Genomic DNA, 26,494 nt, shown 5'->3' on the forward strand with positions numbered 1-26,494 from the left:
CTGTAGTGAAGAAGCAGTACTTTCTTGGAGTGCTTCAATTTTAGCGGGCTAGCAGTGAGAATAAGCAGAATGAGCACTAGTCACACGCTCAGTGGCTTGTGCCCTTAGAGTACTATCAAAGTCCAATCATAGTACTCTGCCAGCTTCAGGGAGAACTTTTGGACTTGAACAATATGGATGGGAAGAAGGAATCTTAAAACTAATACATGGAAGCCATTCACTAAGGGTTTGAAAAAACAGTTCCCCGGGGTTTTCACACAGGCATGATCTTACTGATGTTCTAACCCTGGCATATTTGTAAATATATACATGATGCAGGTCAGGTAACAATGTGTGTGGCTCTCTAGTTGAATATTAAGACTGTGACTGCTCTCCTCTTCCTTGTAGTGGTGAAGTCCTAGAAATATAGATGATTCCTAAAATTTGCCTAAAAACTGTCTTGATGTAGTTTGTTTGGACAAGACAGAGCTACTGATCTAGTTGAGCAAGATTTTTGCTATTGCTGAAACCTTTTTGACAGCCATCCTGTATCTTCAATTACTTATGAGTGATCTTGAGGAAAAAGGCATTTTTGCAGAATCTAAGACAGCAAAAAAAGCAAATTCTGAGTTCCCATGAAATCCACCCTTGTTTATCAAGATATTCTCGGTGTGTATGTGAGAACAGGACTATGCTCTGGATTTAGAGCCAGCTCAAGAACCGGATTGAAACAGGCTAGTTTTACCCTACTGATGGGGGAGGGGTTGGGTTTTTTGTTGTTTGTTTTTTTTTAACAGCACCAGAGTTGAAAAGGTAGTGTTTGTGCATCTTCGGTTTACTGCTTTTATTACTTCAACTTTTATTACAGATTGTAGAGACACCTCTCCTCCCCTTCCCCCCCCCCCCCCTTATAGTTCTTAATGGCATAATCCAGAATTATTTGTTTAATTTTTAATTCTCTTCCATTCCTTTTACTTCTTGCAGTTCTTGTGTGGTTGGTGAAAATAAGCCTACACTGCAGGGATGCAAGAGGAGCAACAGCCTGAGGTAGGGCTTGGAGCTGAAGATTTTTTTTTTCACAGTAGAATTGCAGGGAAGGTCAAGACTGAATCAGCCAGGTTCTTCCACTCATCTTCAGGGAAGGTCTGCAAAGTTTGAGGGTTGAGACTAACAGTGTGAGAGACCCCTTTTAAAACAGGGGGGTGGGGGACTGAGTGCTATTTTTTTGCTACATTTAGGTTGTTGTTTTCAGGGTCCTTTCCCTGAAATTGCAAAAGCTAAAAAGGGTCTTTTGTATTAATTTACTTGCAAGTGAGGAATTGCAGAAAATAGCCTAACCTTTACGAGGAAAAATGTTTTGTGAGTAAATTACACAAATTGATTGTATATGAATGATCTCTCTGTACCTAGGTTAAGTACCTTGCCAAATTAAACTGAGGTGCTTTTTTCTACCCTTTCTGTTCCTTTTCTTTTTTTTTCTTATGAGATATAAGAATGTTGGTTCCTGTGTCCTGGTAGTTAATTAAAAAAAAAATGGAACGGCAGACTCTCAATGTGGTGCTTAGTGCTTTTCCCACTGCAATGTTGTAATGTTGTTATGATGACAAAGCCAGCATAAGTGACAGGATTAATTCCATATGTTACAGATGGATACATTTTTCCAAAATATTTTTGTGACTAGAGTTACGTATGCAAGCAGTAGAATCAAGCCATATGTTGTGATCAAAAGCTGAGCTGGTGTTAAATTAGATTTGTGAATGTAATTGCAACTTGTGGTGTAATTGCAGTTTGCAGTTGTCAATGAACAGACTTTTGCTTTGTGGTGAAAGGGTGATATGTTGCTGTGAATGCTTTAAACTTTGCACTGTAAAGCTGTTGTACTTTTTGGTCTTACTCCATGAAATGTATGATAAATTTTGCCTTGCCTTCAGTGAGGCCAAGGTAAGACACCCAGGATTTATTATCTGAAAATTTCTGTTTGGCATAATGGAATGCAAGAAGAAATTAATTACTCTTGTTGAAGGCTCTTAACAATTGGATGTACTTTGTACAGTCCTGTTTTAAATCTTACCACGTTAAGTACAAAGTAAATAAACCAGTCATTCTAGCTAAAAAGCTGACATCGTTCAGGAGAGCTTGGCTGCCTGCTTGCTTATCCATTAATACTGCCTTTCATTTGGAAGGTGCTTGAATAATGATGGATTCACATTCTGTCTCTAACTTTGACTTAATGTTGTTCAAGAATTCCAAATTCTCCCAGTAATCATCCTGATTCAACTTTGAATTAATGTAGTTGCCTAAAAATAGTTTATAGTAGTAGTTTATAGTTAAAGTTTGAGCTTTCCCCGATTCTTAAGTCTCTCTGCACTAACTCTGCCTCTCTGGCTTGGATGACGTAGGCTGGATGACTGGGATTGTTTGCATTCTGTGCACAGGTTTTAAAACTTGTCTGTTAGTTAAGAGAGAGGTTTTGTTAGCCAAAGACCTGCCTCATATACTTCTAGTGATAATATTTAAAAGTCAGTCTTTGGGAATCTTTTCCATTACCTTCTAATCCTTTAGAGAACAAAAATAGGCAGATGCTTTGCATCCTTTTGACTTTGATTTCTGATGTATATAAAGTCAACATGCACACCAATCATACAAAGTTTGTGTATATTGTGTAATTACCTTACACTTATTCCAACAGAATAAAATACTTGAGCAGACTCTTCTAGAATGGATGTGTGTATTTTTGTGAGTGCTGATTAGCTTTGTCAGACTCCTGACAGACTAATGCTGCCTGGTAGTTGAGTCAAATATGCCATCTTATAAATGGCAATGGTATTATAATAATCAGTGCACATTTTAGTTTCCAACACAGAAAACGCTATAGTAGTGTTGGAGATAAATTTGTTCTTTTATTCTAGAATCATATTTTCTGTGTCAGGTATAAATAGTATCTTTTAAAATAGGCATGAAATAGTTTTTAATATGTTCTTTCTCATACTTACCCAGCTAAGAGAAAAACAGTTGTAAAATCACAGATGTTTCGAACTGTTGACACTGCTTAAATTATTTACTTGCTTGAATATTATATGTAGGTTCAAATCAAGCAAACTCACAAGGGAAACAATGTATTAAAACATTTCACTATAATTCCCAGCCTCCTTTTGAATTTGTTTCATACAGGCTGCTGCAGATCCAAGGTCCTCCTCTGATGCACCAGAAGATGGCCCAAAGGAAACGTCAAGTGTATCGCAGAATATCTGTATGTTTCTGGTTTGACTGGGGAGGGTGTATCATGTTGGAAGTATATTAAGCTAAATGTCCATGCCTTTTCCTTACCTAATAAGGATGTGGCTGTTAGCACAAAAGGGAGATGCGAATGAGGTCATGTCTGACTTAATCTGTTCATGATTTGTAGAAAGGCCCAGTTGCGTAAACCAAATTTGGAAAGAGCAATGACATATTGATTGTCAGTTTGCTTCTCCCATGCTTTCAAGAGAAAGTAAATGGTTTTTGATTTAATAGATCTACTCAGCTATTGTTTTAAGCTCAGTCGTTGCTCTCTAAGCTGGAGATGTATAAGTACATGTTTGCTTTAGCGTTCTGGTATCTAGTGTTACAATGTTGAATCAATTGTCCCAAGTGGAATACTTTGCCCATGCCAGCATGATAATGTTTTGATATGAAGTCCAAGCTTGCAGGATGTGGGAATAGAAGTATTCCAGCCAAAACTGTCTTGTGAAGGCCAGGAAGAGTATCAGTCCTTACCTTTTAGTGGTAAGGATCAGGTAATGACAGACATTTCTTTCTCAGGAGGAGAAAACAAAGGCTTCTTAGGATTTGCTTTGTGTTTATTGATACACCGTTGTGATGTTAATGTATACGATGATCATTTTGAACAATAGGAACATTCAGATTGTGCTTTCTGGCAAATAATAGGCTCTGAACCACCTTAGGGCAAATTAGTGGGTAACAGCAACATTATAATAATGCTGAAGTTGTTGAATAATCCCTAGGGATCGCAGCTTTCAGAAATAACAATCATCAGAGCAAACAAACCTTGACTAAAGCTATGGGAAAAGTACTCAGACCTGAAGAAGCAGACTAATTTTTAGTTGCTTTTTTTCTCCAGGTATAGAAGTTGGTTTAATAAAAACTATAGCTGCTCCTAAGAATGTTTTCCTTCATTATGTCCCTAAATGATGACATTGGGTACTGCACTGTTATAGCAGTTTTTCTTCACATGAAACATTGAGTCCAGTTCTGAATATATGTATGAGGTGAAGGCTTGAAAAATTAATAGAAATTAAATCCTTTAAAGGTTACTGAAAACGTAGAAACCACTTTCAACTAGGGAAGTCTGAGCCATAAATGGCTTTAGGCTAGGAGAGTATTTGGGGAAGGTATTGTGCACACTCTTCCCCGTTTCTTATATTCTTCCTTAGATATCCACTTTTGACCATTGTGGGAGGGAGGATATTTGCTTAGGTGGATTTTGGTTGATCTACTATGGCTGCTTTTATGATTATGTGACTGTGAGTGCTACAAATGCAACAGTTCTACCTATTATCCTTCCTTTTACAGTCATGTTTTCCCACCCCCTCCTTAGCATCACCATCTGTTTTGGCAGCAACATGGTCTTAGATCAGACTGTACTGATTGCAACACACCGTGTTCTTGGGTATTGACCATGAAGTAGTGGGCTGCTAAAATGCTAACTGAGAAGGATGTTGGAGGGTGGCTTTTGTTTTGGGTTTTGGTTTTTTGACATAAAATCTTGTGAGACAAGTATTTGTGGGACAGATCTGGCACCAGAGCCACATAGTTAGACCAGATACATGAAACAAATGAATGTGTGGTAGGAGGCTCTAATTTAGCTGCATCTTTGACATCCTGCCTGCAGACTGTTCACTAACCTTTTCTGTTTTTCCTGGGATTATGATCCTATTCCAGGCTTCTGGACCACTTGAGACCCCTGCTAACTTGTGCAGCAGCTTGCCAGAGAAAGAGAGTTGGTTGGAAACAAAACTCTGCTTTCCTAGTTGATGCTTTTTTTTTTTCCCCTAAGATGCATTACAGCTTAAAGATGACTCATTCAAAATTACTATATTTCCTATTGATGTAAAACTGAAGCTTCTCTGTCTCAGTTAATGAGGCTTTCTGGCATTTAACAAGCAACTGTGATGGAACTGATAGATCTTCCTGTTTTCCGTGGCAAGCTTGACATAGATGGGCTGAACTGTCATTTTGGTCTTAAATAGTTTGTTGTTGAAACTAGGGAAGAATGATTGGTTTCCTGACCTGAATACCTCTTAAGGTTTAATTCTCAATTGTATACTGATCCCTGGTGTGTTAATCACAGAAAAGGCTAAGATTGGTGCTGTAGCTATCCTATATGTGCCAATATGTGCAGGTGACTTTACCAGTGTACTCACACCGTTGCACATGTGTTGCTATCATTTATACAGATAAAATCCCAAAAGTGAACACTTTAGTTCTAGAATTAAAAGAATGCTCTCTTTTTTTTTTTTTTCAATTTAGTGTATACCTTTTCTAAGTATTCTTTGCTTCTCTGTCCACCTCACCTGCCACACAGCTTCTCTCTTTCCCTTACTGAACTGCGTGGACAACCTGTCCCAGTGTCCACAGGGTAGGAAACCTGGACTGAGACCCATGCTTGGAGGCAGCCTCTCCAGTGGTGGCACTCTCAATGATGTAGCCTCAGAATTTAATGTAAGATTACAGTGGTAAATCAATGGCATTTTAGCTCTGCTCTGCTCTTTAGTGGTGACATTTTTATTTTCTGTTTTACTTGCCTGCACTTTATAGTCATGTGTGCTTTTCTTCTGTTTTTCTTTACACTTATAGCTGATGCAGATGCATTTAAAATCCTCCTGGAGATGAAGATGAAGAAGAGGCAGAAAAAGCCTACTTTACCAAGCACTGTGACTGAGCTTGACACAGAGGATGGTTCTAAAGTGTACGTAGTTGGAACAGCCCACTTCAGTGACAGCAGCAAAAAGGATGTAGTGAAGGTAAATACTGAGTAGGAGCCCTTCAGCAGCATGTTTATAATGTTGTCAACTTAGGATTAAGTAGAATGAAGTCCAGCTGTCTGACTTGGTTCTGTGCTGTAACCTCCAGACTCTGTTTTCTCATTAGCTGTTGGAGGGCTAACAGTGCTGTGGGATGAACTGAGGCAGGCATAGTAATAAACTTTTGATGCAATCCATTGCTCTCCCATCTCAAATGTTTTTATTTGTCCTTAAACAAGTACAGATACAGTGCCAGTGTTAAAAGCAGAAGTCTCGCTAGTGAAGCTTACATTGCCTGTCACGATGCAGCATCATGTCACACCAACAGTGCGTACTGTGGTTGTTGCATACTCACTGTGATGGGGACGTGCTGAGAAGATGCAAAACCTAGAACAGAAACTGCAGTTTATAACCTGTCTGTGCTCGGGGTGTATGATACTGAGCTGTAAAACCATGCCGCCCCAAACTTGGATTCCATTCTCAAGATGCAAATAGGTCCGAAGCTCTAGTGAAAGTAGGAACTATTTCATACTGTACCTCATGCAAAGTCTGCAGTTTAGAGACTTTATTCTGTAGGAGCTAGAGGGGGAGGAATCTTGTGCCAGAAGCATCCACCCTGGTTCTTAAAAAGCTTATTCTAACTCAAATTGCAAATGATTGCAGAGTATGGTGAAAGAAACTTTGTGAATGTGAAAAGTTTAACTTCCAAGTTTTTCTTCCCCCCCTCCCCAGCACAATGTGTTCTCCATCTTCCTGTCCCAAAGCATCCAGTAACTAAAGCATTTCACTGTCATCTTCCTTAATGTTTTTCTCAATACATAGCTATTTGGAGAAGTCTTAATTTTTCACTGTTCTTTTAATTGAAAATAATTGCTGGAATGTGCTTTTATTAAGTCACTCTTCTCATGAAAGTATTGATATTGGCTGCATTTCTGTTTAATCCTTCCTAAACTGGTGTAAATGAATTCATCTTTTTCAGACAATACAAGAAGTGCAGCCTGATGTAGTTGTGGTGGAACTATGCCAGTACCGAGTTTCTATGTTAAAGATGGATGAAAAGACATTACTAAAAGAAGCCAAAGAAATAAATCTGGAAAAACTTCAACAAGCTATAAAGCAGGTATGATTCCCACAGCGAGCATCAAAGGTTTGTGTTAAGAGCAATTTGTCAAGTTACAATCAAAATCAGTGTTCCCACCAGCTGGGAACCTAATTCTGTTCACCTAGGTGAGAGTACCATTACAGTGGCAAAGTTAGGTTTGTTTGGTTTTTTTTGTCAGCTAGAGCATTGAGGGCTTCGGTTCCACAGTGGGATTGTTTGGGCAAGTTGGCAGGAATGCCTTTGTGGGACAGAAGTCTAACTTTGTAATTGTAATGTTCTGCTAATATATTTAAATAGGGTTATTATTCCTGCAATCTGCATCTGTATCACAGCTAGTTAGGGAGCACTTAATTTTGGTATTGTCTGTTGTCATCTGTTTAGTTGCATTCCTTCTTCGTCCTAGTCTGTTGCTATTTCTTTTTAATTCTCATCGACCTGTCTTTTGAGTAGCTTCTAATTGACAGTAGGCCTCGAGGGAGGTTTTTGAAAAATCTGGGCTGAAAAATGTGGGATTCTATTCAAATTATAACTACTCTGGCAGTTTGATGCCATCTGGAATGTGTGCACAAAACAAGTGTTGTCCTGTATTTTTTTCAGTTTCACCCAGTTAACTTATATTTAAGTAATTTTAAGCTAGGCACAGTGAAACAGCACGAAGTTGACTTAAAAATAACAGTACATTTGATTAGAATGGCGGTATGTGGTCAATAGTAAAAAGCTTCCAGTGTCCAGCTGAATGAACAAATTTATAGATTGTTATTTTGGTTGTGTGGTAATTATATATTGGAATTGTTTTACTGATGTAATTGGGGAATTTCAAGGATTGCATTCCTCATAAGAATATAATCTGCATCCATGCAGAAGCACTTGCCAGTGGCTAGGGTCTAGCCTACGTGTGTGTGCGTGCACATAGTGTCATAGTGCAGCCTGTCTGACTCAGAGTTAGGCAATAACGCGTCTTTCCTGTTTTCTTTATTTATGTCCTATCAAAGGAAAGAACGTTGCAAAACACTTGCATATTGCATGAATTACTGCATCCATCTGTTTATTTTAGGTAAGGTGGATTGTTCTGATACATGTAGCCAAAAGAATGCATGTTCACAACAACCAGAGCAGCATAGCTGTGGGTCTTCTGGCCTCAAACAGGCACAGAAGCCTTTTTTTAGTATCAAGCTAAATGCAACAGTTTTTGCTGTACTTCTGTATTAAGAGGAAAAGGACAATGAAAAGAAAATAGCAGACTTTTTTCCTCTGTGGTATAAATTCATGTTGGCAGCTTTGTAATTAGCACTTCCTACCAGGGCTTGAAGTGATCTTGTGTGCAGACAGTAGGAAATGCAGACTGTGTTGGCTCCAAAGCCAGAGAATAATACAAACATCCTTCCTATTGATACAGCTCAATCTTAGTCGTCTTTGTCACCAGGGATGATGCAAATAATAAAATTTGGACACTGTGCCTTTTAAATAATACACTTCTCCATCTATAGTCTCAACCAAAAAACCAACCCCAGCCTTCCCCCTTTGATTCAGTAGCAGCGTGGGTTATATAGGGAAAACCAGGAAAAACAGTCCACCTGTCTCATGCTAAGTTATAGTGTCTTTATTTTTCTCTAATAAAAATCAAACCAGCTGGTAAGTTGCTCAGTCATGCTTCATTTGTCCTCTCTCACTGAAATGTGCATTCAGGCCCAAAAGCTACACCAAAAGTCAAAACTGCTTGTAGCTTTCATCCCTGAATATCAAATTATAAAAAGACACAGTTTTCTTTTCCTAATCACTTGTATAAATCTTAAGCAGTAAAATTGCATTTCATTGCTCTTAATTGAAGTTGGAAACTGAGCAGAGTGTTAATGTGAAACTATTACAGCCTTGCAGTGGGTCACTGGTATTCATAGCTTATCAAGCAACTGTTGCAGGTTAAAAACAGCCTTTCTTCAGCCCCTCCTTGAATTTCAAAACCCTTACAGTTGTTTGCAGAGAACTACCTGTTTGCTTTGCATTACGCAAAGCAGCACAGTGCAGACTGGTATCTGGCTCAAATGCAGATTACCTGAAGATGTACAGTAACAGTTGGCTTAAACCAAACTGGTAAGACAGGCTCTGTCTTGTCTTCTCCCCTGGCTCCTTGTTTCCATTGTCCCTTCTGTGTCCATACCATGGTTGTGTGGCAGTCTGAACAGGGCTTGCTTTTTAGCTGCATCATGTCCCTTTGTGGCTGTATGATTACTGGTCCTGACACAGAGGAGGAGTTAAGAAACCTTGTTCAGGGGCAGAAGAGAAAGTGGGCTGGTGGCAGCAAAATCGTAGCTCAATCTCACTTTTTTAACCTATTCCTTTAGGTTGAAGTTACCTGTGCAGGAATATATTGTAATGTTATTTTTTTAATGCTTCTCGCCAGTGAAAAAGCCCTGGTTTTGCACCATGTAATACAGCCCTCCATGTTTAGGTAACCTACAGGGTTGTTCTGTTAAATAAAATGGATATAATGTGGATTGGTAGATGACTGGTACATCCATATGGACAGGAGCAGGCTGCTGTCACTTGCTACCTTCACTTGCACTTTAAAGTCTAACCTCCAATGTGCTTGCAGCAGCAGGAAAAACAGTTCCAGGCTCCAGGTGGCAAGGCTGTGTTTGCACATGGCTGCACCCACGGGAATTAGGGTTCTTAAAAGAAGAAATCCAGAGGACTAAAATACAAATGGTTTGTTTCTTCCCGCAGTTCTGCAGTTAGTGCTGGATCTATGACTTGTTACACAGTTGAACAGTAGCCCCAAGGCCCCCTCCTTAGGCTGTGTTCCCATGCGTAGTATAAGCATTTCTGTGCTGAGTCCGGTGGAAGATTTGTCTGCTTCAGAAGGCCTCTGGCAGCTGCCAATAACAGATGCCTAGGGAGAGGCATTAGAACCTGCAGTTGTACTTTGCCTGGGTATTCCTCTCTCTTCCTGTCATTTTTCATTGTCTCCATGCTAGCCATGGTGTCCAACAGAGTGTATCTTCCTCAGTCATCCTTTCCCAAGCCTTATGAGTATTTAATATGCTTAATTTTTTCTCATACATTTGGTATTTCTTTGCACATTTTGTAGCTCAAGTATCTTGTTTCAAGACAGGATTCCACTAAAGATTGTACAGCAGCACATTGATGTTTCTGGTTTGTTCCTTTCCTGGTAATTGCTCTCGCTGCTCTTGCTTTCTGACTGCTACTGAACACTGGGCTGATGAAATCGGTATTTCGCTTTCTCCTGTGTGCTCATAGCTCTGCATCCCTCTGTCTGTGCAGTTAAGTTTTCTTTCTAGTTGTGCATTGCTTTGTGTTTATGGCTGTTGTGTCTAACCTATGAACTTATTGCCAGTCACTCAGGATTTAATGTTCTTTTGTGGTCAGCTTTCCTTTATCTGACATTGAGTAATCCGGTATTGATAACAACTTCTTTTACTGTTTTGCTCCTATCATTTTTCATACATTTTGCCCTTTATCCCCCAACACTTTCTGGCTGGCCAGTTGTTGCTGGTTGCTGCTACATACGGCTGCTTGTCACCATTTATCTCCTTGACGCTGAGCAAATACGGCAGGCACTGAGTTTCATGCAGGTTAAGAGCACAAATGACTCAGACACACTTCAAAGATGCATCTCTCTGTTAGCCTGCAGGATGAATCTTTCTGTCACAGTGTCAAAATGCAACTTCAAATACTTCAATCCTGAAGGGGAGATCAGCCAGCAAATAACCTCAAGCTGCATTATCCTAGTTTTCTTTTCTTTGTGAGCATCTTTTCTGAACTTCTGGAGACCCTTGTCCCCCAGGCTTTTGAACTGGATCTCAAGGATGCTGAAAACCCTTTTTGTCACTGCCCTCTTTCTTCCTCGTCTCTCCCCAGGAGCCCAGTGCCCTGTCTTTCTGCCATGCTTGCTAGTTTGTAGCATGATAAAGTAGATAATCAACTGGCTTTGAAAATAGCCTCTCTTGCTGGTTCTGGTCCTCAGTAACTCCTGAGTCCACTTAACTGCAGAAACTGCCTTGCAGCCTTTGGAGAGGTCACACAAGCATTACATCTGGCACAGGGTGGGTCTTCTGAGCATGGCCCTGGGAGCAAGGAATGGAGACCAGGACCTTCCTCTGGTAACTTCAAGCAGTTATATTAACTCAAGCTATTGCGTGTAACCTCATCTTCAGTTGCGTGAAGCTGGTGATATAACAGGAAATTGACCTTTGGCGAGGGGAGGGGCAGTGCCCCTTTTGGTAGCAGTATGGACTGATGCCAAATTGGGGGAGATGCGTAACCAAGGTACAGGTTACGCCTGGGGACAGGTAGCACTCAGCCACTGAGTCTTAGTCGTAAAAATAACTGGTTAAGGATAGCCAGAGCTGGATGGAAGGAACAGCTCTGAATGGATTTGTTTGAGAAGTTTTTTCATTCCTTTTGTAAAAGGATAGGGGAGGGAAACTTTGCATAAGTATATATAGGAGATTGTTTTTAAAACAGAGTCTTGATTTTAGGTCTTTGTTCAAAAAGTAATAGACTGTGCAAGGAGGGGCCTTCAGTATGCTTGTGGGAGTGAGTCGTACTTAGGACTGTGAGGTCTTTTCTAAGGTCTTATGTGCTGAAGTCATGCACAGCAATTTCTTGCACAATGCTAGATTCCCTGTTTCTGTGTCTGTTAACCTAACCAGTCCCCAGCATAGTGTTTCCAAGGATTGTGAAGTGTTTATGATTATACCACTAGTTATTTCCCTTTCAGTATCTCTATAACGTGGTGTTCACTGCACATTCAATGGAATATATTCTAGTGGTCCCTTTTTTGTAACCAGATCGATCAAGAAAAATTAAATGCACAGTATGAGCTTGTGGTGGTTTGACCCTGGCTGGATGACAGGTGCCCACCAAAGCTGCTCCATCACTCCCCTTCCTCAGCTGGACAGGGGAGAGAAAATATAACAAAAGGCTCATGGGTCAGGATAAGGACAGGGAGATCACTCACCATTACTGTCACAGGCAAAACAGACTCGACTTGGGGAAATTGGTTTAATTTATTACCAATCAAAATCAGAGTAGGATAATGAGAAAAAACCCCAAACCTTAAAAACACCTTCCCCCCACCACTCCTTCTTCCTGGGCTCAATTTTACTCCCAATTTCTCTACCTCCTCCCCACGAGCGGCGCAGGGGGATGGGGAAGGGGGGTTGCAGTCAGTTCATCATCACATGTTGTTTCTGCCACACCTTCCTCCTCACACTCTTCCTCTGCTCCAGCATGGGGTCCCTCCCCCGTGGGAGGGACTGTCTTACGTGGGAAGGACCCACGGGCTGCAGTTCTTCACAAACTGCTCCAGCGTGGGTCCTTTCCACGGGGTGCAGTCCTTCAGGAACAGACTGCTCCAGCGTGGGTCCCCCACGGGACCGCAAGTCCTGCCAGCAAACCTGCTCCAGCATGGGCTCCTCTCTCCATGGGTTCATAGGTCCTGCCAGGAGCCTACTCTAGCATGCGCTTCCCACGGGGTCACAGCCTCCTTCAGGCATCCACCTGCTCTGGTGTAGGGTCCTCCCCAGGCTGCAGGCACATATCTGCTCCACTGTGGACCTCCATGGGCTGCAAGGGGACAGCCTGCCTCACCATGGTCTTCACCACGGGCTGCAGGGGAATCTCTGCTCTGGTGTCTGGAGCACCTCCTCCCTCTCCTTCTTCACTGACCTTGGTGTCTGCAGAGTTGTTTCTCTCACATATTCTTAGTCCTGTCTTCTCTGGCTGCTGTTGTGCAGTTGTTCTTCCCATTTCTTAAATATGTTATCCCAGAGGCGCTACCACTGTTGTTGATGGGCTTGGCCTTGGCCAGCGGCAGGTCCGTCTTGGAGCTGGCTGGCGTTGGCTCTGTCGGACATAGGGGAAGCTTCTAGCAGCTTCTCACAGAAGCCACCCCTGTAGTCCCCCTGCTGCCAAAACCTTGCCACGCAAACCCAATACAGAGCTGTTTTACCATTCAGTTATTCAGACACTTTCTTCAAGCAGGTGGTGTAAATATAGACTGAAGTAAGCCTGGCTGCCCTCCTTTCTTTTCTTAACTCTGCTAAACATTTTTTTGTTGAAAGGGAGAATACTTGGCCTCACATTGAAGTGAAAAGCTACTTTACAACTGATACAAACTGAAATAAGAGCTGTATTGATCAGTGAATTGGCTCCAAAAGGTAGTTTCAGTGCTGCTTCTTCACTAAGATAATTAATGTTTTTTTCATGACTGTGAACAGTGCATTCTTCTGAGAAATCCACACAGCTTGTTGATTTTCTTTTTTTTAATGTTTTTCTCCCTCTTCCACCAGAATGGAGTCATGTCTGGATTGATGCAAATGCTGCTTCTGAAGGTTTCTGCTCACATCACAGAACAGCTGGGAATGGCCCCAGGAGGAGAATTCAGGGAGGCTTTCAAAGAGGTGCAAACTTGAAATGTTTTTTCTGAGCTCACATTGCTGGCCTTTTGCTCCCAGAGGCGAACTAAAGAAAACCATTTGTTAGTGACTAGAAAAGAGCACTCTGGCTATACTTGTGTTGAAGCCTATAAAGTACTAAGAATCATCTTTGGCTTCAAAGTGTACTCAAAAGTACAGAGGTTTGTAAGGACTAGTAATGTACTAGTAAGGAAATCTGAGATAACATAGCTGTTAAAGAATCTGGAATAATGTGGTGTATTTATCCTTAATAAAAAGAAAACTGTTTCAAGGCTTATTTTCCTGACCATTCTGGAGCAGAGTGAAACATTTTAAGTGTTTCTCATTTTAAGTGGGAAAGAAAAAAATATATATATTAGTTCTGTCCTGTTCTAAAGTGATTGTTTGAAATTTTTAAACAGGTATGCATAGGAAAGGATTTTCTAGAAATTCTGTACTATGCTAAAATTTGTCAGTCTAAGCTACAGCAAAGTCTCACTTCGCACTGTCGTGTGGTATCTGGCATAAGTTCTTGTTTCTTAAGTTCCTTCTTGAATATATTTTGCCATGACAAACTGACAGGTTAGTGATCCTTACAAATCCTAGGTAAAAGCAAAATGACCACAGTTGTTTCACCTTAGACTTTATTCAGACCCAGATAGCTATCGAGCTCCATCTGTTCACCTTTAGTCATAAAGCTGGAACTTTCTGCTTAGGTAAAAGTAACCTAAAGAAGGTGGCATTACAACTTAATGTTTTTACTGTAATACCTACTGCATCTTGTAGCTGATGTATGCTTTTATGAAGTAGTATTTTGGAAATTTTATTTACTGCAAAGCGAAGATACTTTCTGATCTTGAAGTATGACACTACTTGCTCTTTTTAAGATACTTTGTATAACACAATAAAACGAACGTTCTCTTCATGCTGTAGCATAGTACATACTTATTAAGTGTTGAATGGTGATTTGTATCTTCTCTTTCAGGCCAGTAAAGTACCTTTCTGTAAATTCCATCTTGGAGACCGACCCATCCCTGTTACATTTAAGAGAGCAATTGCTGCACTTTCTTTCTGGCAAAAAGTCAAGCTTGCCTGGGGCCTTTGCTTCTTATCTGACCCAATCAGGTATGAATAAGCATCCTGTATGTTTATCGGGATGAATTGTTCAGTTCTTCAGTTTGACTTTAGTATGAGCTGGAACTCCTTGGTACCCAGCCTGATGCAGTGAAACTTAAAGTTAGTGAGAAGGATAAATGTGGATTATTGCAGAGTAGTTTGTATATTTTTTTTAAAAGAAAGCTGGCTTTTTGATCTTGTTCCAGCTCTTTCTTTAATTGTCTTTTGATACATTACTTCCGGTGAAGTGAAAGATTTGGTGCTGGAGAATTGCTGGTGTACTTAAGAAAAAACTTTTTTTTATTATTTTTTTATGCTGAAAATAAAATCTTTCCCACTACTGTGTGTGGATATCTTAAGTAGAAGAGAGTAGGGCATCGGTATGCTCTTACCTCCTTAAGATTTCCAAAGGACTTGAGCCTGCTGTGCTGAGTCATATCTGGATCAGGGCAGCTTCAGAACTGAATCTGCTGTCTGAGCAGATTTTTGGAATAAGAGAAAAATGTTTAAAAGTCTGTGGACAACATGCAGACTCTTAATGATTATTGCCTTTATAAAGGGACATTGTAAGGAACTTTTGCCTTATGGTAATATTCCTCAGACAGCTATTCTCTTGCTCAGTTTGGTTTCCGCTGCCCTTCAGAGACATCACTGTGCCAAGTTTGCTTCCTCTTGCCACAAGTAGGTGTGCAATAACTTGCTTGAACTGGGTGCAAACACATGCACAGCTGTCCTTCTAAATTCAATCCGCACCTAGCAAACTCGCAGTGGTGGGAGGCTTGCCAGAAGTGGGTTCCCTGTGCATGTGGTCCCTGAATCTCAGTGCCTCTCTCATACCCTGTAATCGGAGTTCTGCACAGGTCATAAAGTGATCTGTGGCATTTCTTCCAGGCTTTTAAAATTGGGCCAGGGCTCAAACTGTAGTCTGGTCAATCAAACCTTCCGTTTTCCAGTTTTAGCATTTACTTAATTGTCATTTCCTGTAAATACTTGCTGTTACATTCATCTGTAAAATGAGTTTGACCCTCTTGCAATCCATTAACTATGGTTCATGTGCAAAGTAAGTTTTCTTACTTATAGTCTAATATCAGCATGAAACTATTTGCAGGCTTTGGGGGAGGCATTGGAGGATATATTTCTCTGCAACTTCTCCCATTCTTTTATCCATCCTAAGAACATTTTGGTTTTCAACTGCAATATTAAGATAATTATGGTATACGCACACTAGCTTCCCACTGAAGCTTGGACGTAACATCTCAGTTGTTGTACAGTTGATTGATCTGCTATGTTGATTTTCAAAAATAACACGTGGGTAGGGGTTGAAAAGGAAAGGTGTTTATAATTGGGAAGTTGTTGTGCACCCAGCCATCAACGCAAGATTCTACAGAAAATGGAGTAATAATTCAGCATCAAATTTGTTTTGGTCTGATAGTTCTTCTATGATTTGTTGAAAGCTAGCAATGCATTTCTCCTTTTGGTTGTCCCTGTTGACATTTGTAGTGTCCTTTTGATCTTGGAAACTAAAGAAAGCACGTTTGGCATCATTCTTCAGTAGACAGTGATGCAAAACCAGATGATTCTGTTGCCACAAACTATGACTGTACCACAGCTGTGAGTGCAAAGTACCTATAAAAATATAAAAGCTCGTTACCTTTACTCCTGCAGTTCTTATTTATTTCCTGCCCATTTCCTCTTCTTCTGTTCAGGGAATTGATTTATAACTTTGATTTTCCTGCTGAAGACCTGTGATTGACACTAGGAACCTGCAGAAATCTTTCCAGCCCTTCAGACTGTGCCTTACAGTGTGCTTTTTTTGTTCCTTAAATAGAGCCTCTGTGTGTTCAGTGATCAGATCTGCTTCCTCAGGAGTGCTCTGTGTTGCCTCTTCTAAGCTTGTTAATATACGCTGAAAGTGCAGCGCCATTCCTTTGAAGCCCTAGTGCTTTTGCTCAGTTGAGTTGTCAGCTTTCAAACAGGGAAGGGTGAAAATCCAGTTGCACTGCCTAAAGGCAAGTTACCTCTCTTATTTCCCTTTCCCTCACTGTAGAGGCATTGTTAGGTATCCGGTTTTACAGGTTTAGGGAGTTTGCTTTGCTTTTGAAGAGGAGGACTGTAGAATGTGAGCTTATGTGAATAATGTGTATAATACTCAATTGTTTTTATTCATTGGTTTGTCTGTATTGGGCTTTAAAAGCATAACAGATACTAAGAAAACTTACCTTTCTTTCAGTAAAGATGATGTGGAGAAATGCAAACAGAAGGATTTACTGGAGCAGATGATGGCAGAAATGATTGGAGAATTTCCGGATCTTCATCGAACGATTGTCTCGGAACGAGATATTTACTTGACCTACATGCTGAAGCAAGCAGCAAAGCAGATAGAACTACCTCGAGCTTCAGAAAGTAATTATTTTAAAGCAGATATCATAACCAGCAAGGTGTTCTTTGTGTACTAGTCCAAAGTTCAGTTCTCCTCAGGAAACCTGGGATGTTCTGTCCATGTGTGCCATATGTCACATAAGATTACAATGCTTAAAGAATTAAAAAGGGATATTACTCTTCTGTTGCAATCACCTATAGAAGTAAAGAATTTTCGTAGAGCAGTAGACTCCAAATTATGATTCCTTTCTCATTGTGCTGTTTAAAACTGGAAAATAGTAATTAGCCTGACAGCTTTTGAAAAAGACAGGCATCTGGTATTACAGCACAGCACAGGACAGTCTGGACTTATGTTGCCTGTCTCGCTTCCAGCTTGTTACCTCACCAAATTCATTGTCATCACTAGCTGCTCAGGAACACATTTCTTGCTTGAAATGCGTGACTCTGCACGTTTCAGCAAGGTATAAGCATACAGAATAATTGCATTTCTCTAGCCTTTGGAAGTATTTTGCTGCTGTATGTGATCTGCATGCCCTTCCTATATATAAGCATACTGAGGTATGGGTTACTTCTTACTTGCTGTCTTAAGATACTGTTTGTAATCACTTCAGTGCAGACCTCTGGCACTGTCTTGTGATTAAAAAATAGCAAGGGGATTGCACTTGTGTTCTTGTATCTCCCTTGCTTAGTATTACCTCAGTGCTGCCTTCATAAAGTTTGTCCAAACACACAGTATTTCCTGTTAGCTCAGTTGATATGACTAAAAGAGGCACAGATGCATTCAGTTACTTGGTCCAAAGAGCAGGCTGAAAATTTAGTTTTATTGTTAGTCCTGGCTGGGTCATGAGCCACAAGAGGAGTTATTTAGCAATTCCCCTGCTCTTTTTTTTTTCTCCCTTTAAGTTTACTTTCTTAAAAGCTCAGTCTCTGCATCACTGGTTTAGTGAATGCCTATGAAACTGGAAGGACTTTATATGCATTATGAAGGACTTAAAATAGAAGATGGGACTATACAAGACAAGAATGTGAGGGACTACCTGACTGATAGTCATGTGTCTCGGTCTCTTAGTTAACAGAAGACAATGCCAGAGACAGTTTTGTTTAGAAGCTGTGCATTTGTATTATATACATATAATCTGTTCTATGCGTTCCTGCTCACGAGAGGCAAAAAGGAAAAAACAAAATGCAAATTATATACTTAAGATTCATAGTAAAATACAAAACACCACAATTCAAATGAGCAGAAATAGGGCATCATCACCATTGTCCAAATCATTTGCTGTTGTAGGGGCATAGTAAGGGGAAATTCCTGGACACTATTAGTGGGACTCAAATATACTTTTGGTCCGATTTGTTCCTAGCCTTTGTCCTGACTATTTGCCTGGGTGAACCCTTCCAAAGAGCTTGCAAATGAAACTTTCACATTTATTTTTTCATTCTGTCTTTACTCCACAGAAAATATTCTGGGAGGGGTAAAAGTTTCTTCCAGGACTAAGTTTCAGGCAGGACTTTAAACATTACTGGTGTCATCTTTGAATCCTGCCCAGAAGCAGACAGAAATATATGGGCGGAGGTTGGAGTAGATGTGATGTGCTGTGGGCAGCCTATTCTGCTGAGGTGCTGTGCTCTGCCTCTGTTGTAGTTGTAGCTCTGATTTAGAGCAACCCTAGAATAGGCTGAGAAAAGGCAAGTCCAAAGAAACGATTTTGAAAATGTGTATAATAGTTCTAGTGTTTTCAATACAGTTTTGTTAAATTTGGGGGGTCTGCTTTTCATATTTTTTTACTTATTCCTGGAAAGATCAAAGCTGGATATTTAAAGCAAGACAGTGGAACTTACTCACGTTTTATATTTATGTATTTTATATTAATGTATAATTTTCCCCATAGGAAAGCAGCCTGATTACTATTACTTAAAAACTTTTCTGTGAATTATTTTTATTGTGGTGTGGTGCCATTTTTTCATTGGGAGAGAGGTAATCCCAAAATTTTCAGGAACAACATTTTAATTTCCACTGGGTGTTGTGGAATTTGGATGGTAGATGGGAGGTGAGGGTGAGAGCCGGCATGTGTTGCAGTGGTCTTATGGTGACTGGCTAGCTGCTGCACAGGAATGGTACGGGTTTTGCTGTTACTTGCTGAGGCCAGGTCTGTAACAGTAAACTTAACAGGGGCAAGTGTTGTCTTGAGCACTGTTTTCCAATTGTTTATTCTGCTTGTTAGCCCAGGTCTGGTCACAATTTGGATGTGTGCCAGCCACCACTGTCCAAAGTGGTGGAGAAAGCTCTTTGTTCAGGAGACAGCAAAGACCAGGACTGTTCCTGGTAAGCGGTACAGAAACATGACCCACACAGGGAAGGAAAGAAATGAATTTAGCTTGCATCTGCTGAGCCTCTCACCCTGGGGCTGGAGTATGAACCCTGGCCAGGTCTGTTTACTGAAACAAATGTTTCCTGAAAATCCAGAAACAGTCCTGATTTTTTTTTTTTTCAGATTTTCAACATAAGAGGCAGTAGGTGAGATGAGTATTAACTTTTAGTATGTAACAGAGCTTTATTATCTAGTAGTAAGAGTCCCTATCAAATTCAGGTTTGTAATCTTACACATTACCTATTTATTTATAGCTTGAAATCAGTGGTTTTTTTTACTGATGTGTTCCTTTCTCTCCATCTCTCTTTGTCAGCTGAACCTAGAAAATATATCCCAGCTGTTGTAGTTGGTGTTGTTGGGATGGGTCATGTACCTGGAATTGAAAAGAACTGGAACTCTGACTTAAACATCCAGGAAATAATGAGGTAACAGTCATCCTTTCCTACATGTTGACATAGCAGCTTCTTGCTAAAAGACAGCAATAATTGGTTTGTTCAGGGTTTTTTTTGGTTGTTTGTCACAGCTTGAAGAAACATCACTGCTGTCATCCCTGCCCTGTCAGCTCATTGACTGGGCAGTGCTTGCAGATTGTGCTTACAGCAAAGGAAAAGAAAATATCAAAGGAAAAAAGTAAATAGTTGGATATCGGGGGAAGTAGAGATGAGAAGATGCCCTTGACTAGAAAGAAAATTCATTGATCCACTTTTAAGGCTTTTAAAATGAGAATTCAGATGAGGGCTGTAGAAGATGGTGAAAACAAAACCAGACTTCCAGTCTAGCATAGGTAAATATAAACTGTTGGATTCAAAGCTTTTGTTGTGTCAGGACACTGCTGGCTCTGGCAAGCTTACTGTCACAGTTGCTCATAACCTATTTTTAACTGTATGTATGTAAGTAATAACGTGTTTTAATGTGTATGCCTAAATATGGACTGATTTAAGCCACGTACCTGGTGAACTCTCGCTCCAGAGTAGCTATTAAAACGTATGTGCTTTGTAAAAGAAGGAATTGAAGAACTAAGATGTTCAGACTATGTGTATCCTATAAAGCCACAAAGGTCAGGACTTTAGAAATGTAATAGGAATTATAGTATGACCTGGTAGTACTGGCCTGCCGTGGTTTAGGATAATAGAGCCTTTCAAATATTGGCACTTTATCTTATCACACCTGTTTACTGTGTTTATGTAAGCACCTCACCCATCTCTTCAGAGGCTCTGAAAAACAGAAAAGGCTGTGCCTCACCTAAATGGTGTGTTTAGGCATCTAAAATACGATTTAGAGAGACGTTTTGGTGTCTGGATCCCAGAATGCAATGTACAGAAGCCCTGCCTAGCCATTTATAAGGCTTTTTCACGACTAAGCCTCTCCTGGAGTCACAAACTAGATGTCCATATTCCTCTGCACCCTCGCAAGTAACCTGTAAAATGAGGTTGCCCAAATCCATATAATTGTATGGTTAATGTTGGTTGCATCATTGACATTACAGAACTGAATAGCCGAAAGCCTGGCTATAGGTGTCTTCAAGTTTACATAGAGGGTCTTTTTCAACAAAGTTTAGGCACTTCGACTTGATTGTCTTTACTGTGCCAGTGCCATAACAAAGTGGAATGATTACTGATATCTTTCATAAGACATTAATATTGCATTAACTTGAATTCTAAAATAATATGAAGCAAATGACATTCGTAAGATTATTATATTTGAGACTCATTTCTTGTTAAACTTTTTTACCCCTCATGCTGTTGCACTGCAATTGCAGAGCAGAGTTACCAGGGGTTTTTTGTGTGTTAGTGATTGTCACCTCTCTAAAGTGAAAAGTTTTTAAGACTTTTGCAAGTATTTAGTTAGGTTTTACAAGTTGCAAAGTGATCTTGGAAATCGTCTGGATAGAAACATATACATTTCTCAGACTTCCAATGCTTAAGTTCATGCATTGAACCTGACTCTGAGCAGACCTTACTATTGCTTCAGATTGTTATGAATTTTTTTAAATTGTGCTGAGGGACTGGAATTGAGAAAGAATAGATTAGAGAAGCATGTAAGAAGTTCTAAAGGGATGCCTTTACCCCATCCTTTGTTCAATGTGTATGCTTTTTAAAACTCTTCCTGTATATTCCCTTAACATGCCAGTAATAACTTTGCCCTAGTTTGAGCACATAGTTAAGAACTCAGTCTAGTTGTATCCTAATCTCAGTGCATCTAGCCTGGTTTGAGTGCGCCCATAATGTTTTTGCACTACTGTAACTGATTGCTTCTGAATACATTAGAAACATTTTCTAGATATAAATAAATGAGAACTTGGGGCTTCTTTGAATTGACATCCCCTGTGAGAGGATTATCTGAGTTGCAGTGTAGGCATGCTGTGTGTGCAGGGCCAGCTGAGGTACCGCAGATCCTGTTAGAGAAGGTGCAGGGCTATGTGTGCGTGTTGCTGTGCTTTCGAAGCCAGCTTTATTTTGAAGGTAATATTAACTGTTTGGTTCGTACACTAAGTTAATGAGACTGCTTGAAGGCAGGGATAGACCTGGTGTGCCTGTTGTCCTCCACCCTCCTGGTTCCTGGTTGCTAGTGCAGAGACTTCCAAGTGGCTCTGTAAAGATCTCAAAGCCAGCAATACCTGCCAGACCGGAGACGGCTTCATGCAAAGCCTCTCTGATTTGTCTGCACTGTCCTCTGTGGAGCTCTGGAGGCCAAGAGTGCTGCAGGGGCTTGGCCTCCCCATGCTCATGCTGGGAGCTGCAGCTAGCCTGGTAAGTCTGCCTGGCATCCAGGGGTACACCTTGCTGAGACACCCCGCCCCGAGTCTGTGGAGGGGCCACCCTGGCTCCTGACTTAACCCTTCTGGCGGCAAACCTGAGCAGGTCCTGACACATGTTATCCAGAATATCCAAGCTCTGTTTTCTTCCATTACCCTGAATGACAGTGAGTTGACTGTACAGCTGTTGGACTTAGGCACTGTCCTGTCTGTTTTCTGACTTTTGTCTCTGTGCAGAGATATGCATAGTAATATTATAAACAGTTTGACAAAAAATATTAACTTCTAGTATTCTTCAAGAAGTCTTGATGTTGTCCTAGTTGTTTTGGCAGGGTGATGGGCAAGTCAAGGTCCATAGCCATGAAGAGTGGCATCATACATAAGTGGAAAAAGCTTTATTATTAGTTGTTGCTGTTACTGTTTAATTTGGATGTAGCCCTTGAACATGAAAGAATACGTTGTTCATTCATGACACATCTATTACCTGAAAGTCTCCTGCGCTAAAAGGGAGAAGGGGAGAAAAGATCCTTGTTTTGATTGGAAAATGCCTGTTCTTTCCAGCTATGCAGGTGTTAACATTGTTTTATATCTTTTGCTTCAGTGTGCCTCCTCCATCAGCTTCAAGTAAGATTTTCAAATTTGTCATAAAAGCAACAGTTTTTGGACTGATGGGATATGGCTGCTACCGAATAGGTCAAAGGACAGTTCAGTTTATTCTCTCGATGCCAGCAGCACAGAGCTATCTTCAGAAGCTGACAGAAATAAGGTCTCAGCATTGAACATCGAGTGGAGGCACTATGTGAAGAAGGTGGCTGAAAAAGGGCGGTAGAGGCAACAAATGTGAACTGGGCTGAAAGAAGAGGGAGATGAGGATTCTAGTCAGAGATGATTGATGCTGAGCAACACTGGATCACTATATAATAAAATATTTGATACTAAAGTTACACCAGCTATGATCTAATTGAATAGGTTTGATTCCTGGTAAGTGTGTTGCATGAAACCACATGATTCCAGATTGAGGTAAAAGAAATACGTACGCAAATACATATATTATTATATATACACATACTGTATATATAATATATATTACTGATGATGTACAGACAGCTTAAAGAGCGTATGTTCATGACTTCTTTTCCGGAGGAACAGAACAACACGAAGTAACCTAATTGGCTGCATCTGCTCCAAGTTCAGGAACACTTGTCTTGAGTGAGTCTTTGCTTTTTTCCTTAGGTATAATAATACCTAGTGGTCATTTCTGGTGCCAGACACTTTTACACATAATTTAGAAGGACATCTTCTCAATATGTGTTTTATACTTAAAACACTTAGGCTTTTTTAAACTTAAGAGCTTTCCAGAAATTTCAGAATTGTACAGGCTGTCATACGTACACTGCTCAAATTTTTTACAAGCCTTACTGAAGAACAGGAACGTTGCCTTTAGATTGCATCCCTTGTTACCACCACCAGTTGAATTATCTTTCTCTTGCATAGAGAAGGTATAGCCACACCATCAGAATGCAATGTGGTTTGTGTCAGATGTTTACAGGACACTGTGTTCCTTTAGATTAGCTTATTTAAACTGTATTATTTAGGCAAATCCTGCTGGATTCAATATTGTAAATTTAAAAGTCTAGAACTACTGTACAATTTACTTTTGTTTCTCGGACATTTCATTATTGGGACAAGAAGTCTGGAATTGGTAGTACCTGCCCCTCATTTTTGATACATGAAAATATTTTATTTATCAATGTAATTTCTCAGTGGATGAATATTTTAATCTATTTAATAGAAAAGCAGTGTTCAATGTAGTTTTTCAAACTAGCTGTAGCATTTTATTTGGATTACCTGATATTTATACATAGAATTATGGGTACTTCAGACTGCTGTGATTTTCTTGCTTAGTTATCCAGGACAGCCATCCATCATCAATCTTTTTTTTTTATCCTACGTTCATATTTCATAGGAATTTGTTGGTACCCTTTTTACAGGATTGTCAGTGATTGTAAAGTGCCCTCTGCAATTAGCTAGTCCCAATTCAACAGTACAAATAACTGTGATTGTCATATCAAAGTTTTAATCTGATGTATTTGAATGGAAGAGTCTGATTTGCTCATCAGGCTTATATACAGTTGTTCATTGCTTAAAGTGAAGTTTTTATCTGTATTAATTCCTTTTGGGAATGAAAGATAGGAACCAGTGTGTGAACCAGGAGGAGGAAAAGGTGATGTTGTATTTTGTGGTTTTGTTGTTTTCAGTTGGTTCAATAAAATCAACAAACTGCTTTTAGTAGGGTGTATTTCCAAAGGTTTGTGTTGGAAATCATCCCATACAGTGTATTGTTTGCTGAAAGTATGTACATGTCTCTTCTGTGCAGTGTTGTCTCTTTTGAGCTTTTTTAATGAAATTAAGGGTTTAATGCTCCTCTCTGTGGTGGCATTGACTTTACTGGGAGCTGGTCTGTCCATGCAACCTGATGCTTTTCTGCCTTGCACTTTGAAAATGTTATGAGTCCCAGTACAGCAAATCATTTAAGTGTATGTTTATCTTTAAACCTATTAAAATCTAACCCGATCCTGCAGAGCTCTTAAGACAATTCTAGGTGCTTTTCTGGATCTGGGCCTTATAGTTGTGCAGGGAATAAACCTTAGCAAATGAGAATGGCAGCAATTCACACTTCTTGGATACAAAGTGTAAATGATAATACAGACTGCAGTGGAGGTGGGTCCATTTATTTTCCATGGGTCCATTTATTTTCCATCTATCAGTGCTTAAGAAACCACCAGCCATCTCTAGCAAGAGGAGAAGCAGCATTTGTAAACAATTTATAGAAGACTAGAGTGACTGCCTGAATTTTTATTTTTTTTAAAGTTTAATGTATTGTTTACAATTAAGCAGTCCTATTGTAATGGAATTATTCAATTTTACGTACATTTTTAAAAGATGAAAGCAAAAGTATAAGCTCATTCTTCTCCTGGCTTTACTGACCTACCAAAATACTGTTTTGTTGCTTGTTTTTTTTGAGAATTTGTAGCTGGTAGAATTCAATATATTGATGTTTTGCTTTAAGTTATCTACAGATTTTTAAGGTATCTGCAGATCTTTTAAAAGCTCTGTAGATCTTTGATATCTGTGCTCAGGTAATTTTACACAAAGGAAAACAAATCTAAGGTAAATTTTAGATATGAGCCTTAAACTTGGGTGGGACTAATGCTAAATGATTGTCATGGAGCATTCTTGCAGACTTAATGTTTTATGCTTTTTAGCCAGAAGTGATTACCGTGTAAGTTGTCCGTTCATTATTCAGTTATTCTCTCCAGTTAATACCTTAAGTCTATTGTTTCACTCTTTTTATTACAAAGCATATCAGCAGATTCTTCAAGGAGCCTGTTTGTGGATGGAGAATTTGCCATTTATCTTCCCACTATTGCAAACTGGCAGATCACATGCATGCACTGTTTACTCAGTGGCACTGGAAAGCCTGATGAATTTGCAGAACTAACAATCCTATGAATCTATACATGAATGCTCAATGTTGTAGATTCAATGTGTTGTACTGTTTATGTAACATAATCAGTGTTTTAGGCCCATTCTTTTCTGTTTTAGTCAGTCCTTTCAGTGTTAACAGCATCCTGTAAAATTTAAATGTTTAATTGTCCCAGCCCCACCTCAACCTTATGAAGCCATATTGTATTTTTTTGGTGACATGTACATCTGTTTTATGCATTTGTACGTGTGCTGTAAATTTGAAGTATTTTTAACAATGTGTGCCTTTAAAGCGATTTAAAGTAAACAGCAGTATGTTCTATGATAAAAAATAAAATATTTTAACCACCATTTCTGTTGAAGGCGTTTATTTTCCTTATTAATCAGTATTTTTTATTGAGAACAAACACTGGTTAGCTAGATCTGTACATGATAATTTTACCATCTAACACATTTTTCTGAACAAGAAGGTCAGTTGGAGTAAATACCTCCCACTGAGGAGCATCTGAGTGTAACACTGAAGTAGGGAAACTAGTTTCTCTACCTACCATATGTAATTGGTTAAGAGAGGAAAGGATGAGTTTCCCTGCCCCGCTGAACATGCAGGGAGACTGACTTATCAAGATGAGTACCTAAATTAAGAGTCCAGAGTCAGGCATGGTGAGGTGACTCTTTTTGTTGTTGTTCCTTTTCTTTTAACATCTCTCCAGTGCTCCATTGTGTAAGGAGCTGATGGCCTTAGTCCCAGTCCAGCAAAGCGCTCAAATGCTGGCCTAACATCAGGCATAGTCACCTGTGCATGAAGTGCTGTCCTCTGCATGCAAAGACCTATTAAGTGGAGAAGGTGTTGAATTAGTGGCAAAACGAGT

The 26,494-nt window shown here is 39.8% G+C and overlaps 1 protein-coding gene across 2 annotated transcripts; it reads left to right on the forward strand.

Annotated features, from left to right (window-relative positions):
* Positions 1 to 999: 999 nt before the first annotated feature.
* Positions 1,000 to 25,942, forward strand: TRABD (TraB domain containing). Of its 2 annotated transcripts, XM_009813517.2 has the most exons (9): positions 1,000 to 1,026; positions 3,151 to 3,229; positions 5,836 to 6,002; positions 6,982 to 7,122; positions 13,416 to 13,526; positions 14,506 to 14,645; positions 16,867 to 17,039; positions 19,698 to 19,809; positions 22,741 to 25,942. In XM_009813517.2, the coding sequence occupies exons 1-9, from the start codon at positions 1,003 to 1,005 to the stop codon at positions 22,916 to 22,918; spliced, it is 1,125 nt and encodes a 374-aa protein (XP_009811819.2). In that variant the 5' UTR covers positions 1,000 to 1,002; the 3' UTR covers positions 22,919 to 25,942. The 2 variants fall into 2 exon arrangements, with proteins under 2 accessions (XP_009811819.2, XP_059672421.1); XM_059816438.1 differs by lacking the exons at positions 1,000 to 1,026; positions 3,151 to 3,229 and adding an exon at positions 5,676 to 5,700.
* Positions 25,943 to 26,494: the final 552 nt, after the last annotated feature.

This window comes from Gavia stellata, chromosome 4 (assembly GCF_030936135.1).
Source record: "Gavia stellata isolate bGavSte3 chromosome 4, bGavSte3.hap2, whole genome shotgun sequence".
Taxonomy (NCBI): Eukaryota; Metazoa; Chordata; class Aves; order Gaviiformes; family Gaviidae; genus Gavia; species Gavia stellata.

Coding starts and splice junctions, on each gene's coding strand:
- TRABD (XM_009813517.2), top strand. CDS start 1,003: ATGCAAGAGGAGCAACAGCCTGAG. Junction 1,027..3,150: donor AAGAGGAGCAACAGCCTGAG/GTAGGGCTTGGA, acceptor TGTTTCATACAG/GCTGCTGCAGATCCAAGGTC. Junction 6,003..6,981: donor GCAAAAAGGATGTAGTGAAG/GTAAATACTGAG, acceptor CATCTTTTTCAG/ACAATACAAGAAGTGCAGCC.